The following is a 17992-nucleotide window of genomic DNA, read 5'->3' on the forward strand; positions in this document are numbered from 1 at the left end:
GTATATATGGACCACAGCTTCTTAATCCAGTCATCTGTTGAAGGGCATCTCGGTTCCTTCCACAATTTAGCTATTGTGGATAATGCTACTATGAACATTGGGGTGCATATGGCCCTTCTCTTCACTACGTCTGTATCTTTGGGGTAAATACCCAGTAGTGCAATGGCTGGGTCATAGGGTAGCTCAATTTTTAACTTTCTAAGGGACCTCCACACTGTTTTCCAAAGTGGCTGCACCAACCTGCATTCCCACCAACAATGTAGGAGGGATCCCCTTTCTGCACATCCTCTCCAGCAATTGCTGTTTACTGCCTTGTTGATTTTTGCCATTCTAACTGGCGTAAGGTGGTATCTTAGTGTGGTTTTGATTTGAATTTCCCTGATGGCTAATGATTTTGAACATTTTTTCATGTGTCTGTTAGCCATTTGTATGTCTTCATTGGAAAAGTGTCTGTTGGGGCGCCTGGGTGGCACAGCGGTTAAGCGTCTGCCTTCGGCTCAGGGCGTGATCCCGGCGTTATGGGATCGAGCCCCATGTCAGGCTCCTCTGCTATGAGCCTGCTTCTTCCTCTCCCACTCCCCCTGCTTGTGTTCCCTGTCTCACTGGCTGTCTCTATCTCTGTTGAATAAATAAATAAAAATCTTTAAAAAAAAAAAAAAAGAAAAGTGTCTGTTCATATCTTCTGCCCATTTTATGATTTGTTTATTTGTTTCTCGCGTATTGAGTTTGAGAAGTTCTTTGTAGATCTTGGATACCAGTCTTTTATCTGTAGCATCAAGAAGATTTGCAAATATCTTCTCCCATTCCGTGGGCTGCCTCTTAGTTTTTTTGATTGTTTCCTTGGCTGCGCAGAAGCTTTTTATCTTGATGAAGTCCCACAAGTTCATTTTATCTTTTGTTTCTCTTGCCTTTGGAGATGTGTCATGAAAAAGGTTGCTTTGGCTGATGTCGTAGAGGTTGTTGCCTATGTTGTCCTCCAGGATTTTGATGGATTCCTGTCTCACATCGAGGTCTTTCATCCATTTGGAGTTTATCTTTGTGTATGGTGTGAGAGAGTGATCAAGTTTCATTCTTTTGCATGTAGCTGTCCAGTTTTCCCAGCACCATTTATTGAAGAGACTGTCTTTTTTCCACTGGATGTTTTTTCCTGCTTTATCAAAGATTAGTTGCCCAAAGAGCTGAGGGTCCATTTCTGGGTTCTCTATTCTGTTCCATTGGTCTATGTGTCTGTTTTTGTGCCAGTACCATGCTGTTTTTGTGATCACAGCTTTGTAGTACAGCTCGAAATCCGGCATTGTGATGCCCCCAGCTTTGTTTTTCCTTTTCAACAGTTCCTTGGCGATTCGGGGCCTTTTCTGGTTCCATACAAATTTAAGGACTATTTGTTCCAGTTCCTTGAAAAATGTCCTCGGTATTTTGATCGGGATAGCATTGAAAGTGTAGATTGCTCTGGGTAGCATGGACATTTTAACTATGTTAATTCTTCCGATCCATGGCATGGAATATTTTTCCATCTTTTTGTGTCTTCCTCAATGTCTTTCAAGAGTGATTTATAGTTTCTAAAATATAGATCCTTTACGTCTCTGTTTAAGTTAATTCCAAGGTAACGTATGATTTTTGGTGCTATTGGAAATGGGATGGATTCCCTAATTCTCTTTCTTCAGTCTCATTATTCACGTATGGAAATGCAACTGATTTCTGAGCATTGATTTTGTATCCCGCCACATTACTGAATTGCTCTCTAACTTCTTATAGTTTGGGAGTAGATTCTTTTGGGTTTCCCATATAGAGTATCATGTCATCTGCGAAGAGAGACAGTTTGACTTCTTCTTTGGCGATTGGGATACCTTTTATACCTTTTTGTTGTCTGATTGCTGTTGCAAGGACTTCTAGTACTGTGTTGAGTAATAGTGGCGAGAGTGGGTCCTTGTCGTGTTCCTGATCTTAAGGGAAAGGCTTCCAGCTTTTCCCCGTTGAGAATAATATTTGCAGTAGGCTTTTCATAGATGGCTTTTATGAGCTTGAGAAATGAACCCTCTATTCCTACATTCTGAAGGGTTTTAATCAGAAAAGGATGCTGTATTTTGTCAAATGCTTTTTCTGCATCTATTGAGAGAATCATATGATTTCTGAATTTTTGTTTCTGAATAAAATCTAAGACACCGATAGATTTGCGAATGTTGTACAACCCCTGCATCCCAGGGATGAATCACACTTGGTCATGATGGATAATCCTTTTAATGTACAGTTGGATTCTATTTGCCACGATCTTGTTGAGGATTTTGGCGTCCATATTCATTAGGGAAATCGGTCTGTAATTTTCCTTTTTGATGGGGTCTTTGCCTGGTTTGGGGATCAAGGTAATATTGGCCTCATAGAATGAGTTTGGTAGCTTTCCTTCTGTTTCTATTTTTTGAAATAGCTTTAGGAGAATAGGTATTATTTCTTCTTTGAATGTTTGGTAGAATTCCCCAGGAAAACCATCCGGCCCTGGAGTTTTATTTTTTGAAGAAAAATTACTAGTTCCTTTTTTATTGTTCAGTGATATTCCATTGTATGGATGTACCATAGTTTGCTCACTCACTTATCATTTGAGGCATCTCAGATGTTTCCAGTTTTTTTCTTTTTTCTTTTTTTTTTTTTCTTCCTGTTTCAGTCTTGGTAGTTTATGGGTTTCTAGGGAGGCCTCCATCTCTTCCATATTGCTTAATTTATTGGCATAAAGCTGTTGATAAAAGTTTCTAATAATCCTTCCAATTTCATCGTTGTTGGTTGTGACCTCTCCTTTTTCCATCATAATATTATTAATTTGGGTCCTTTCTCTGTTCTTTTGGATAAGTCTTGCCAGAGGTCTGTCAATTTTATTAATTCTCTCAAAGAACCAGCTTCTAGTTCTGTTGATCTGCTCTACTGTACTCCTGGTTTCTAATTCGTTGATTTCTGCTCTAATCTTGGTCAACTGCTTCCTCTTGCATGGATTAGGCCTGTCCCTCTGTTGCTGTTCCAGCTTCTTGAGGTGAGGATATAAAAACTGCATTTTAGATTTTTCTATTGTTTTGAGTGAGGCTTGGATGGCTGTGTATTTCCCCCTTAGGACTGCCTTTGCAGTATCCCATAGGTTTTGGACCATTGTGTTTTCATTCTCGTTGGTCTCCATAAATTGTTTAAATTGATTTTTGATTTCCTGGTTTATCGAGTCATTCCTGAGCAGAATGGTTCTTAGTCTCCAAGTGTTTGAGTTTCTTCCAAATTTTTCCTTGTGGTTGAGTTCCAATTTCAGAGCGTTGTGGTCTGAGAATATGCAGGGAATAATTTCAGTCTTTTGGTATTGGTTGAGACCTGTTTTGTGTCCCAGAACATGGTCTATTCTTGAGAATGTTCCATGGGCATTAGAGTAGAATGAGTATTCTTTGGTTCTGGGGTGTAGTGTTCTATATTTATCTATGAGGTCCAACTTGTCGAGTATGGCATTGAAAGCCTTTGATTCTTTGGTTAGTCTTTGCCAGGGTGTTCTGTCTATTTCTGATAGTGGAGTGTTGAGGTCCCCTACTATTAATGTATTTTTATCTATATGTCTCTTTATTCTGGTTAAGAGTTGGCTTGTGTATCTTGCTGCTGCCCTGTTGGGGGCATATATATTTATAATTGTCATATCCACTTGTTGGATACATCCTTTAAGAATAATATAGTGCCCTTCTGTATCTCTAACTATAGTCTTTAGTTTAAAATCCAATCTATCTGATATGAGAATTGCTACCCCAGCTTTCTTTTGAGGTCCATTTGTGTCAAAGATGATACTCCATCCCTTTACTTTCAGTCTGAATGTATCTTTGGGTTCAAAATGAGTCTCTTGTAGACAGCAAATGGATGGGTCATTTCTTTTTATCCAATCTGCAACCCTGTGGCATTTTATGGGAGCATTTAAGCCATTCACATTGAGACTGAATACTGAGAGATATGATTTTAATGATGCCATGTTGCCAGTAAAGTCTTTGTATCGGTTGTGACTTTCTGTTCTGTATCACTCTTGGGGCCTTTTTACCTTTATAGAACCCCCCTTAATATCTCCTGTAGGGCTGGTTTCATGATTACAAAATTGGTTAATGACTGGTGATTCTGGAAGGTCTTTATTTCTCCATCCATTCTAAATGACAGCCTTGCTGGATAAAGGATCCTTGGCTGCATGTTTTTCTCTGAAAGAGCTTTAAAAATGACCCCCTAACCCTTTCTCTCATTCCAGGTCTGTGTAGACAGATCTGACATAATTCTGATACCTTTCCCTTGGTACGTGAGAAATTTCTTTGCCCTGGCCGCTTTCAATACTGTATCCTTGGATCTAATATTTGCGAAATGCACTATGCCGTGACGTGGCGTAGGTTTGTCATGGTTGAGCTTGGGAGGGGTCCTCTCTGCCTCTTGGACACGAATGTTTGTTTCCCTTGCTAGATTAGGGAAGTTTTCAGCTAGAATTTGTTCAAATATCTCTTCTAGACCTCTGTTTTTCTCCACCCCCTCGGGGATGCCGGTGATTCTGACATTGGATCGTTTCATTGAGCCAGTAATCTCCCGTAACCTACATTCGTGGGTGTGGATTTTTTTAAGTCCAGCTTCTGTTTTCGCTTTTTCTTCTACTAACCCATCCTCCAATTCGCTAATACGTTCCTCTGCCTCATTTACCCTGGCCATCAGAGCCTCTAGTTTTGCCTGCATTTGACTCATAGAATTTTTAATTTCTGCCAGATTCGCTCTCATTTCCGCCCTTAGAGATTCTATATTCTCATTACATTTTCATTAATACTTTTTTCAAGTCTACACATCATCTTGACCATTGTTACTCTGAATTCCATTTCTGATAATTTGGTTACATCCATATCCATTAGTTCTGTGGCAGAGGCCACAGACTCATTGTCTTGTCTTTGCTGCAGGGGATTTCTCCTTCTCGTCATTCTGATGAGGAGAGGTTGCAGGGTTGTCCAGAGCCCAAATTATTGACCGGGACCCAGGCCGCGTGCCCTTGTTTTATGGGGATCTTAGGGATGTGAGCTTCTTGATTTTTCAGCCTGCCTTCTGGGGCAGGGGCCTGCCGCGCCGATACTCAGGCAACCCTGTTTGGGTAGAGTCTCCGTGTCCCCTGCGAGGGGGGATGGGGATGGGCACCCTGTGAGCCGGTCTTTCCAGGCTTTTGTTCTCTGGCGGCTTTCCCTGGCGGTTTGCTGTGCCTCTTCTGGGAGTCAGAGCAGCAGTAGCCGAATCTCAGCCTCTGTCACAGAACAGAGGGGATCGCCGACCGTTCTCCACTGTTGTTCTGGCCACTTTAACTCTGTTACTGTTGGTACTGCTCAACCCTGCAGCATCCCGGGATGTGCGCCCCACACCCGGCGTCCCAGCCCTCACTTCCAGGCCGGCACATCTCTGTCCTTTGTGTTTCTAACACCGCCAGCCACCCCGTGCGCTCCCGGAGCTCCCGGTCTCGGTCTGGATCCAGTGAGCGCACCGGAGTTCCGTGAGAAGTCTGGTGGCGCGCGCTCCCGGCTCACCGGTCTCAGTCTGCTCTCTCGCAGGTGCCGGTCCATGAGTCCACCCGCTCCCCTGTGCAGGTGGCTGCTGCTTCCCGCGCCCGAAGGCGGCGGCTCCCTCCCCCTTCCATTTATCTTCTGATATCTGTGCGGGGTTTCACGGCTCCCTGCTTCGTACCTCAATACTCAGCGCTGGAGAGGTTCATTTGTAGAGATCCAGATGTATCTTCCTGCGTCTCAGGCTGATTCCGTGGATGTTCTGGCTGGTCTGGTACCTATCCAACTCGACTCAGGGGACCAGCTGAAAAAGGGGTCCCCTACTCCTCCGCCATCTTAACCCTCTATCTCATTTTAATTCGGTTTTTTGATCACTAATGAAGATGTACACTTTTAATTTGACTATTTGTATTTTGAATTATTTGGCCAAGTCTTTCCTCATAGTTTGGTAAGGTGTTAATCACACACTTATTGATGAAAGAGCTCAAGTTCAAAGTCATACTACAAATAAATGGAGTTTGAACTCAACCCCATGCTGCCTCCTGATACCCAAATCCACAGTGCTTTCCACTGTATCAAGTATTAAATGTCAAAAGCCATTAAAATAGATAGCAGTGTAACATCGCTTGAATCTGCAAGAATATCCAGTGAGTATATCTTAATAACAAGAATTAATTTCCACTCACAGTGTATTGAATACATTACCATGATCTAATCCAAGAGGCATCAGAAGTACCCCTTAAAAGGACAGTTTTAAGCATTCATCAAGGGTTATAGGACTTTTTTTTTAATTTCTTAAAATTCTTCATACTTTGGTAGACTACAGTAGGTTTCTGATTTTAAAAATACATAATGTGTTTATCATTTCTTCCATCATGGCTTTGATTCCAAAATACAGTAAGAATGCAAAAAAAAAAAAAACTAGAGGGAAGAGGAATTTTTACCCATGAATTATTGTAGAACACTGTAGAAATAAGATGAACATAGAAAACCCAGAAGAAGAAACCTTTTGGATACTTACGTCATGTATCAATCTCTGCTGATCCTGGAGAGGCCGTTTTGCAGCAGTTTGACTTGGCTGTACCATAGAATGGGAAGGGGCAGCTCCTAAAAAATAGAGCAAAACAATTGGTGTCAGCGGCAAGGCCGATTTTTGTTGCAATGTACTCTAATACCTTTGAAAGTTGATATTACTAGTTTTAATTTACATTCATGGTTTTCAGGAAGCTTGGGACCAAATGGATTCATGCGATTGATGTTTTATTTTCCTGTTCAGTGGTAGTGTATGAACTTCTTCAAGAACTAGGCCTGGTGTTTTGCTTTTTAAAGTCCTCTTTCTGGACCGCCTGGGTGGCTCAGTCATTAAGCATCTGCCTTTGGCTCAGGGCGTGATCCCAGAGTCCTGGGATTGAGCCCCGCATCAGGCTCCATGCTCTGCTGGGAGCCTGCTTCTTCCTCTCCCACTCCCCCTGCTTTTGTTCCCTCTCTCACTGACTCTCTCTCTCTCTCTGTCAAATAAATAAATAAAATCTTAAAAAAAAAAAAAATACTCTTTCTGTTACTTGAGGGGCACCTGGCTGGCTCAGTCAGTGGAGCATGCAACTCTTAATATTGGAGTTATGAGTTCAAGCCCCATGTTTGGTATAGAGATTACTAAAAGAAAAAAAAAAAGATTCTGATTACTTGAGAATTCTCAGAACTAATAGTATCACTCTCTTATTTGAAACTATTTTCCTCAAAGACTGGGCTAAACGGGAAAACTTTAAAGACGTATTGTGGCCAATCCCATATTAGTTTGAGTCTCAAGGATTAACTTAAAAAATAAAGGAAAGGAGCGCCTGAATGGCTCAATCTGAGCCTTCAGCTCAGGTCATGGTCCCAGGGTCCTGGGATCGAGGCCCACGTGGGGCTCCCTGCTGAGCAGGTAATCTGTTTCTCCCTCTCCCTCTGCTCCTCCCCTCCGTTCCGTCTCACTCTCTGTCTCTCAAATAAATAAAATTTTAAAAATACAGGAAAAACTGAATAGTTTTATACTAACAGCCTATGATTTTGTCAATATTTATGTTAGAATGTGTCAGAATTATGTTTTACTATTTCCTTTATTCTTAGTACATATTTTAAGCAATTAAAACAGTGGCGCCTGGATGGCTCATTTGGGTAAGGGTCTGCGTTTTGCTCAGGTCATAATCTCAGGGTCCTGGAACGAAACCCCAGGTCAGGCTCCTTGCTCAGTGGGAAGCCTGCTTCTCCCTCTGCCACTCCCTCTGCTTGTGCACTCGCTTACTCGCTCTCTGACAAATAAATAAAATCTTTTTTTAAAAAGGCAATAAAACCTTTTTCTCTGAGTCTCATTGTTATCAAACTGCATATTCTCTTTTTTAAAAAAATATCTTAGTAAGATCCAAATAAATTACTTTTTCATTTTGTAAAGTTAGTGAGTTATCTTTCTTTTTAAAATAATTATTTGGATAATTAAAAAGTCATATTTAGAATAAGTTGTAAAGGAGTAAGAACAATGAAATTAGGAGTGGTTTTTTCCTGGTTTTAAAAAATCAGTATTATTGTCATAAACATAAAGAGATTTTTATCCAAAAAGTAATTGTTTATAACTCATAGAGAATAGAGGTAGATTTTATTTTTACTCCTAACCAATTTGAAAAATAATTTCATTTAAATAAATTTGTAGGATTGTTCAAAGAATCTTCACAGTCATCTCCATCTCACTATGCTGTGTTTTTATGATTGTCTGATTTTTCCCCCATAGCTCATCAGTAGGTTACTTGCCACATCCAGGATCAGAACAAGTACAGTTTCCTCGAACTACTTCACCATGCAATTCCCAGCAGCTTCAAAGCCACCAGTGTGCAGGTATGAATATAATTGGAAAAATAGGTAATGGTTTGTCCATTTGAGAAATTAGGTTCCTTAGGCATTTCTAGAACACGGTTTTTAACTTGTTATGTGCTGAGATATACCCAAGATATTTAGGGTGCCTTGCAAATTCAGAGCTAACCGTTCCCGTCCGATCCTTCCTTTTCTACTGTTACTACTCCCACACTACTGTCCTGTTTCTCTTCCTCAGACTCTCCTTTCTTCCCCACCTCAGAAACACTGATGTTCTCTGGGATCATCTCCTTACTCTTCATGCTCTTCCTAGGTGACGCATCCACCTCCTAGACTTCAATAACTGTTTTTTGCCAGTGCCTCTCAAATTTCCTTTTGGCTGAGAAGAAGCCAGATAGCCAGCTGCCTATTGGGCCCCTACCGGTTGTGTCAGAGGCACTTTAGATTTAGTACTTCTTTCTCTTTCTGCATCCCTCACCTCACCTTCCCTCTAGGGACCAAAAAGTTTTCAAAGTCGTAATCACCTCTCTTTTCTTCTCTCCTTTCACATTTGTGCCCCCACCATTCCCTCAAATCTCATGCCTTCTTTCCTTCCCCACTGCCGCCGTTCTTTGTCGGTCTTTTCACATCTTATTTGCAGCTATCTCCTGAGTATTTTGCTTATTTCATGTTTCCCCCACACCCAACTTTCCTCCTCCCCAACGCGCGCGCGCGCGCACACACACACACACACAGACACACACTGTTTAAGAAATACTTTCCTGAAACATAAGTCTCTTTATATCATTCCTCTGAATCAGGAATGTGCATGGATTCTCCATCTAAACTCCCTAGCAAGTAAGCCTCCTATTTATAGTTTCCTGTTCAAGTCAAACAAAACTGTGTTTTGAGAAAGTATCATGCTTTTTCATGCCAAAGACACTTTTGTACCTGTTCCTCCCTCTGCCAGGAATGCCCATCTACCATTATTTGCCAAAATGCTGTTGTCCTTAAAGTTTGACTTAAAAATCACCTCTTGTGGAAAGACTTCCCAGTACTTAAAATAGAGTTTGTTGCTTCTTTTTTTGGCTTCCATAGTGTCTTAAACAATCCTCTATCATGATACCATATTTTATTATAATGATTTCTTGACGTATGTAAATCTCTGAGAAACAGAGAAATAGTAAATGATTATCAAATAAATGACTAAGAGCGTGCATCCAGCATAGGCTGCTGTCAATGAGGAGAACTTTGAGGTGTCCCTAAGTGGTCAGCCCTCTGTGGTTTGCCTAGCCAACCAGGCTGGCTCTATTTCTAGGGAACTGGAAACTACCATTTGGGTTACTGCAGTGCAAACTGTGGCCCTCAAGGTGTAAGAATCCTACCTTACCTTATGCTGAAGGGGTGGGCGGCAGGCAACATACATGCCTAATACTAGTAGTGCTGCAGACTAGTACACAAGAAAAATAAGTCAGATAAGGACACAGGTATAATAGTCCACTTATTTCTGCTATACAGTTAACAAGTGTTTGTGCATGCATATGATCATTACAACTTTTTAAAGTTAGCCAAGGAGGTCTTTGCTGCCCTTTACAGATGAGAACATGTAATAAAAGAGGTTAAATGATTTTCCCAGAGTACTAAAATTGTGCTTTCTGATTCCCATATCCCAAACTTTTTCTTCTCTATTTAATGCCAATTTTTAAATTATTTTTTAAATTAATCACTTTTATAGATAATGTCTCAATTATGCTACTCTCTACTAGGTCCTGTAGTAGATAATTGGACTTTCCTCAGTAACTTATTTTTAGGGTAAGATGTTTAGGCCTACAGAGTTCCATTTTAATGCCTTTTTAAACATACAGTGCTTGTAGCATGAAGCTCTAGGGCTTAAATCTGGCTCGCGTATATGATAGTAAAGTTTTGTTCAGAGTGTAAAATTATTGGCATTTTCTTAGCGTTTAAGGATACCAGCTAGTTGGTAAAGTGACTGATTGCAGTGTCCCAACTCTGATTTCCAGCTGTGCCACCTCCGCCCCCTGGTGGAGGAATGGTGATGATGCAGCTCAATGTACCAAACAATCCACAATCTCGCGCCCACTCACCCCCACAGTGGAAACAAAACAAATATTACTGTGATCACCAGAGAGGGCAGAAGTGTGTGGAATTTAGCAATGTAGACAATATTGTCCAGGTAAGATGCTTCTTTTGTTTATTATAATTTTAAAACTTTCTACATTTGAGGCTTGACTTTGAATTTGAAATCTTCTCATATTAATAAAGAAGTTTGAACATCGTCTATATCCACACTATTTCTTTCAATATGTAAATATTATTTTTCAACTTTTGCATATTCAAATATTTTTAATTTAAAAAAATCAGAAGATGTACTAGATCTAAAATTTGATTAAAAAAATTAAGTAGTTTTCCTACATTTTCCATATGAACTGTTAGTGCAACCAGAAGGTTGATGAGAGAACACTCCTTATTGTAGAAGAAATACAGTTAATAAATATAAAAGCAATGGTGGAATATAAAAATCACACTTTGGAATCTCACTACAATAATGGATCAAAGAAAATCACCAGCACATGTCAGGAACATTAGGAAAAGGTTTATGGGGGAATTTAAAATGGATAGATTAGGCAGACAACACTTGAAGCAACTGATCAATTATAAGATCACTGAAAGTGGGTCAACCAAATATTATTTGTCTCCTAATGTAGTGTAGAAGAAAGTACACAGCATCACCTATAATGTACTCTTATCAAAAACACAGCCTGAATCTAACCAAGCCTCTAAATCTAGCTACTAATTTACAGAAAATAAAGGAAGAGGAAAAAAACAACTTATACCATGGACTATTTTACTGGACAAATTGGCCTCGTTTCTTTAAAAAAAAAAAAATAGCATTTTGAAATGAAGGCTGAGTGTTCCATAGATTAAAAGATACTCAGTTGTTATAATCAGATACAACATGCAGATCTTCCTTAGATATTGAACACTCAAAAGACATTCTTCAGCATAGAGAGGATATCTAAATACATTAATTTTGTTAGTGTAAGAATCATGATTTTTTAAAAAAAATAATAGTTCCTGGGGTGCCTGAATGGCTCAGTCGGTCGGGTGTCTGACTCTTGATCTCAGGTCTTGTTCTGAGAGTCATGAGTTCAAGCCTCACACTGTGCTCCACAGCGGATGTGGAGCCTACTTTTAAAAAAATAATAATTGTCTGTTAGATAAAAATATTTTTAAAATATTTATATATTAAAATATTTGCAAGTGAAATGCTGTGATATCTGAGATTTGCTTAAAATTCTTTAGGGGGAACAAAGCAGGGTAAAACACAATCAAAGCTGGGTGATGGGTCCATGGAAATTCATTATGTCCATGTACATTGGGTGTAGAGATTACTTAAAAAAACTAAAATAAAATCCTGAAAGAAAATATTAATGAATAAGTAAATATTTTTTAAAAAGGACCTGAATAAATATTTCAATGCACATGACAAAATATAGTAGAATAAAAAGGCCAAAGATCATTTATAGGCTAGCTCACAAACTAAATGGCCAATGACCATTAATCAGATGAAAATATAAAAGTATTTTTATCTTTATTGGGAAAATTTAGGAAGACTAAAATTTGCAGTGTTGGCAGAGATGTCCAGTTACAAACCCTCTTGTACATTCTTGATGGTACTACAGATTAGTGGAACTCTTCTTGGAGGCAGTTTAATGACATTTTTGAAAATGTAGAAGGCACATAGCAATTCAACACCAAAACCACAAACAATCCAATTAAATATTGGGCAGAAGACTTCCTGGCAGAAGATATTTTTCCAAAGAAGACATACAGATGGCCAACAGATAAATGAAAAGATGTTCAGTATCACTTATCAGGGAAATGCAAATCAAAACCACAATGAGATATCACCTTACACCTGTCAGAATGGCTAAAATCAAAAAGACAAGAAATAGCAAGTGTTGGTGAGGATGTGGAGGAAAAGGAACCCTCATGCACTGTTGGTGGGAATGCAGACTGGTATAGCCACTATGGAAAACAGTATGGGCTTTCCTCAAAAAATTAAAAATAGAAATACCATGTGATTTAATAATTCTACTGGGTATTTATCCAAGGAAAATGGGAACACTAATTCAAAAAAATTTAAGCAGCCCTAAGTTTATTTTAGCATTGTTTACAATAGTCAAGATATGGCTGCAACCTAAGTGTACATTGATAGACGAATGGATAAGGAAGATGTGGTATATAAACAATGGAATATTACTCAGCCATAAAAAAAAGAACGAGATCTTGCCATTTGCAACAACGTGGATGGACCTAGAGAGTATTATGCTAAGTGAAATAAGTCAGACTGAGAAAGACAAATACCATATGATTTCACTCATATGTGGAACCTAAAAAACAAATGAATAAACAAAAAATAGAGCCAGGCCTATAAATACATAGAACAAACTGATGGTTGCCAGGGATGGGGGGATGAGGAGATAGAGATAATAGATGAAGGGGAGTGGGAGATACAGGCGATACATTCATATGGAATGCATAAGTCATGGAGATGAAGCGTTCAGCATAAGGAATATAGTCAGTGATAATTGTAGTAGCATTATATGGTGACAGATGGTAGCTATATTTGTGGTGAGTATAGCATAATGTATAGAGAAGTTGAATCACTGTTTTGTACACCTGAAACTAATGTTGAACTGTCAACTGTACTCAATTTTTTTTTAATTTAACTTAGAAGTTACATAGCCTTTGATCCACAAATTTACTTCTAGAACTTTATCCAGTAAAAATTGTGGAACAAGAACACAAGAATATGTGTACACGGGTATTTCTTTCTTACCTGTTGTGACCTTGAAAAGCTAAAAATGTCTTGATATTCAACAGTGGATAACTGATTAAATAAATTAGTATACCATTTAGGAAAATATCTTAAGTGTATGTACTAAAAAGAATGGGATACACCTATTACCCAAAGGTAGTTTTTAAATACCATTCTCCACCAAAAGCAACCAGGGCTCCTTAGTGAAATGACTGTTGCCAGAGTTCATTCAGGGAAAAGTACAAGATTATTCTGGAACATGTTGCTGTGCCAGAAATTAATGAAGTACTTAAAGGATGATGGAGATGTGTCAACGGACACAGGGCCAGGCTTAAATACTTTGGAAATAAAATAAGAAATGAATGATCACCCATTAAATAAAATAGAATCCATGAGTCCGTACTGATATAAAGGAATGAATGGGGGAAAAGTGAAGCTCTTCTTTAGAGTAAAATGTGAACTGTAAATAATAGAAATAATGATAGAATTAGAAAATCACCACCTGCAAACCACCAGGCAAGAATCATCATTGGAGGAGAGAGGATTCTAGGAAAATGGCAGAGTAGAAGCATCAGGAGTCTATCTCTCCACCTGGAAGTAATTGCACTGGCAGAATCTGTCTGATATTAACAGTTTTGGAGCTCTAGAATCTGTTGAAGGCTTGCAACTGCCAGAGAAAAGCTTGGGTGGTAAATTGCAATTGAATTCAGTCAAAGTGGGCTTTTAGCCCAGTAGCCGCTACCTATCCTTACCTCCACCCCCTGACAGGCAACTCTGCACGTTGTTACTAGAGCCGCTTACAGGAGCCAGGGTGGCCAAAAAGGATCCTGTCCTCCAAATACAAAGGATTTGTGTTCTCATCATGGGTCTCTGCTTCTGATCATAGAGGTGTAGACAAAAGGGCAGTAACCATTGTTGTTGCACCTGCCCACATTGTTGCAAATCTCTTCGCCCTGACACTTCGAGGGGACTTAAAGGGCCAGAACCCTGTATTTCCTCCCTTCATTGTTCTCTTTGAGTCCGTTTTGGGAGCCACACAGTAAGGACTAGGACATTTCAAAAGCACCTGAATATATAGGGCACATGCACAGGAAAAGGCATGGGCCAAACTCTGAGAAGACCTCAAGGTTATACCTCAGGCCAATCTTTGGCACAGAGACAGCCTGCAAAAGTCAAACAAAAACCATAACAATAGTAACAAAACACAACAAGCCCTGGGAAGAAGAGGGAGGAGAATCTGATTTCCAGTTACCATATTGTTAGATCCAAATGTCCAATTCTCAACAAAGAGTTACAAGACATGTGAAGAAACAGGACAGTATGGCCCATTCAAGGGAAGAAAAAATAAGTCAACATAAAATTGTCCCTGAAAAAGACCTGATGACAGACCTCCTAGACAAAGACCTTAAAATAGCTGTCTTCTTGTAGCTCAAAGAACTACAGGAAGATATGGAGAAAGACAAGAAAACAATGTATGAACAAAATGGAAATATCAGTAAAGAGACAGAAAACCTAAAAAGAAGCCAGAAAAAAATTCTGGAGCTGAAAATATAATAACTGAAATGAAAAGTTCACTGGAAGAATTCAGTGGTAGATGCAAGCAGGCTGAAGAGAGAATCAGAGAACTTGAAGACAGGTTAGTGGAAATGATCAAGTCTGAGGAACAGAAAAAAGAATGAATGAAAGTGAACAGAGCCTAAGGGACCTGTGGGACACCATCAAGTTGACCAACATACACATTGCAGTTGTCCCAAAAGGAGAAGAGAAAATATTTGCAGAAATAACGGTTGAAAACTTACCAAATTTGGTAAAAGACATGAATATAAACATCAAGCGGCAGATAAGAACTCCCAAAATACCCACACTGAAACATAATATAATCAGTCTCAAAAGATAAAGACAGAATATTAAAAGCAGCGGGAAAAGAAACAACTTGACACATACAAAAGATCCTCAAAAAGATTATCAGCAGATTTCTCATCAGAAACTGGAGGCCAGGGGTGCCTGGGTGGCACAGCGGTTAAGCGTCTGCCTTCGGCTCAGGGCGTGATCCCAGCGTTCTGGGATCGAGCCCCACATCAGGCTCCTCCGCTATGAGCCTGCTTCTTCCTCTCCCACTCCCCCTGCTTGTGTTCCCTCTCTCGCTGGCTGTCTCTATCTCTGTCAAATAAATAAATAAAATCTTTAAAAAAAAAAAAGAAAGAAAGAAAGAAACGAGGCCAGAGGCAGCAGGCCAGTATATTCAAAGTGTTAAAAGGAAAAAAAAAAATGTTAACCAAGAATCCTGTATCTGGCAAAACTGCCCTTCAAAGTGAGGTAGAAATTAAAGTCCCCAGATAAACAAAAGCTGAGACCTATCCTGCAAGAAATTCTCAAAGGGGTCCTGCAGAGTGAAATAGAACAGTAGACAGTAAGACAAAGCTATATCTAGAAATAAAGTTCTCAAGTTAAACACATGAGCAATTATAAAAACTAGTCGTATTGTACCAATGGTCTATAACTCTACTTTTTGCTTTCTACAAAATTTAAGAGACTAATGCACTTTGGGGCACACAATGTATAAAGATGTAATTTTATGACATGAGCAACCGAAAGGGGTAGGGACAGACCCGTAAAGAGCAGAGTTTTTGTATAGTATTGAAGTTAGACTGGTATAAATTCAAATTAGTGTTATAACCTTAGGGTGTTAGGTGTAATACCCAGGGTAAACCACCCCACCCCACCCCCAAAAAAAAAAAAAAAAAATGGGAATATATACAAAAGGAAATGAGAAAGGAATTTAAACATTTTACTACAAAAAATGGAGTAAACACAAAAGAAGACAGTAATGCAGGAAACGAAGGGTGGGAAGGAGCTGGAAAGCATATAGAAAACAGCAAAATGACAAAGATAAGTCCCTCTTTATCAGTAGTTATTTTAACTGTAAAGACAGAGATTGGCAGAATGGATAAAAACACCTTATCTAACTGTATGCTGTCTACAAGACTCACTTTAGGTCCAAAGACACAAATGAATTGAAAATGAAAGGAGGCAAAAAGATATTTCATGAAAATAGTAACCAAAAGAGAATAGGGGTTGTTATTGCTAATATTAAAGTAAGACTAGATCAAAAAATTTTCACGATACAAAAGTTCAATACAGCAAGAAGTTATAATAGGTATAAACCTGATTATATGAACCTAATAATTACTTACCTGATAGCAGACCGTCACATAATAGTTGGCAACTCTAACGCCCTACTCTCAATAAGGGATACAACAACCAGGCAAGTGTTAAGTAAGGAAATGGAGAGCTTAAACACAGCAAACCAACTAGATCCAGCAGAGGTATAGAGAGCACTCTCCCTGACAACAGCAGCATACACATTCTTCCTGTGTGCATGGGACATATTCTTGGATAGACCATCTATATGTTACGCAACAAGTTAAATCTCAGTAGATTTTTAAAAGGTACATATCAGCCAACATTGTACTGGCAGTCCTGCCTAGAGCAGTTAGACAAGAAAAAGAAATAAAAGGCATCCAAATTGGAAAGGAAGAAGTAAAATTCTCCCTTTACAGATAATATGCTCTCCCCCTAAGACACTTATAAAGAGAAAAGAAAAAATAGTAACTTCACAACAAAGAAACCTGGTAGATACCATCTTAACCAAGTGATGGAAATAAACATCACCAGGACTGTGTTAACACATGGACCTCAGGTTCTTTCTCATGATGCATTGAGCTGGACACAATATCCCTTCTCTAGTAGTCCTTACCCAAATGTACATTGTGAATTTGGGCATGAGGAAGCAGCAGGCAAACCCAAATTGAGGGACATTCTACACAATAACTGATCTTCAAAATGACCTTCAAAAACTGATCTTCAAAAATATCAAAGTCATGAGAGAGAAAAAAGAGTAAGGCTGTGTTCCCAGTTTAAAATAAAAAGGAGGACCTGGGTGTCTCAGTCGGTTAAGCACCCAACTCTTGATTTCAGCTCAGGTCTTGATCTCAGGCTTGTGAGTTCAAGCCCCATGCTACTTAAAAAAAAAAAAAAAAAAAAGATGAAGGAGACGTGACAACTAAATGCACCTTTTGATTCTGAACTAGAAGGGGAGATTTTTTTTCTTTCTTTTTTTGTTATAAAGTATGTTAATGGGACAATTGGTGAAATTTGAATAAACTCTATAGATTATATAATATTGTTATATTGTTAATTGCCTGATTTTGATAATTCTTTTTTTTTTTCAAGGACTTTTCTTAGAAACATCTTTATTTCAAGTGTTCTTAAACACATAGAGTAGAATCACTTTATATAGATTTTGATGACCCTGCTCTGGTTAATTATATAAGAAAATACCCTTGTTTTTAGGAAAAAGACACTAAGTTATTTTGGGATGGGGATATTGTAAGCAACTCATTCCAAATCATTTGGAAAAAAAATAACAGTATATACAGAGAGAGAGATATAAAGATTTAAAAATATGCAGAGAGATATTTATATAAAAATATAAGAAAATAACATTTGGGAAATCTGAGAATTCTTTGTACTATTTTTGGTAATTGTTCTTTAGGGATGAATTGTTTAAAAATTGTTTTAAAAATCTTTAGGGATGAAATTTTAAATAAACCGTTAACATGACAAAAAGAATGAGATAAACGTTTATTTTTTTGTCATGGAAAAGTATCTATAATATTACTGTCCAGGTATAAAAGCAAGATTCAAAAATAGGATGAATAGTCTACTTCAGTTTTTGTAAAATATAGACGTATGCATGTATATGAAATAGTCTGTTCCAGTGTTTATCTTTGGTAGTTTAAATTATAAATTC

General features: G+C 38.6%; 1 protein-coding gene across 21 annotated transcripts in view; it reads left to right on the forward strand.

Moving 5' to 3' along the window:
- R3HDM1 (R3H domain containing 1) overlaps positions 1-17992 on the forward strand; it is a 195761-nt gene that overhangs the window by 169774 nt on the left and 7995 nt on the right. For all 21 annotated transcript variants that reach the window (XM_057316255.1, XM_048214552.2, XM_044388238.3 and 18 more), the window contains 2 exons: positions 8278-8381; positions 10358-10530. In XM_057316255.1, the coding sequence (XP_057172238.1) occupies positions 8278-8381; positions 10358-10530 (277 nt within the window). The remainder of the gene's footprint in view (positions 1-8277; positions 8382-10357; positions 10531-17992) is intronic.

Source organism: Ursus arctos, unplaced genomic scaffold, assembly GCF_023065955.2.
Source record: "Ursus arctos isolate Adak ecotype North America unplaced genomic scaffold, UrsArc2.0 scaffold_1, whole genome shotgun sequence".
Lineage (NCBI taxonomy): Eukaryota > Metazoa > Chordata > Mammalia > Carnivora > Ursidae > Ursus > Ursus arctos.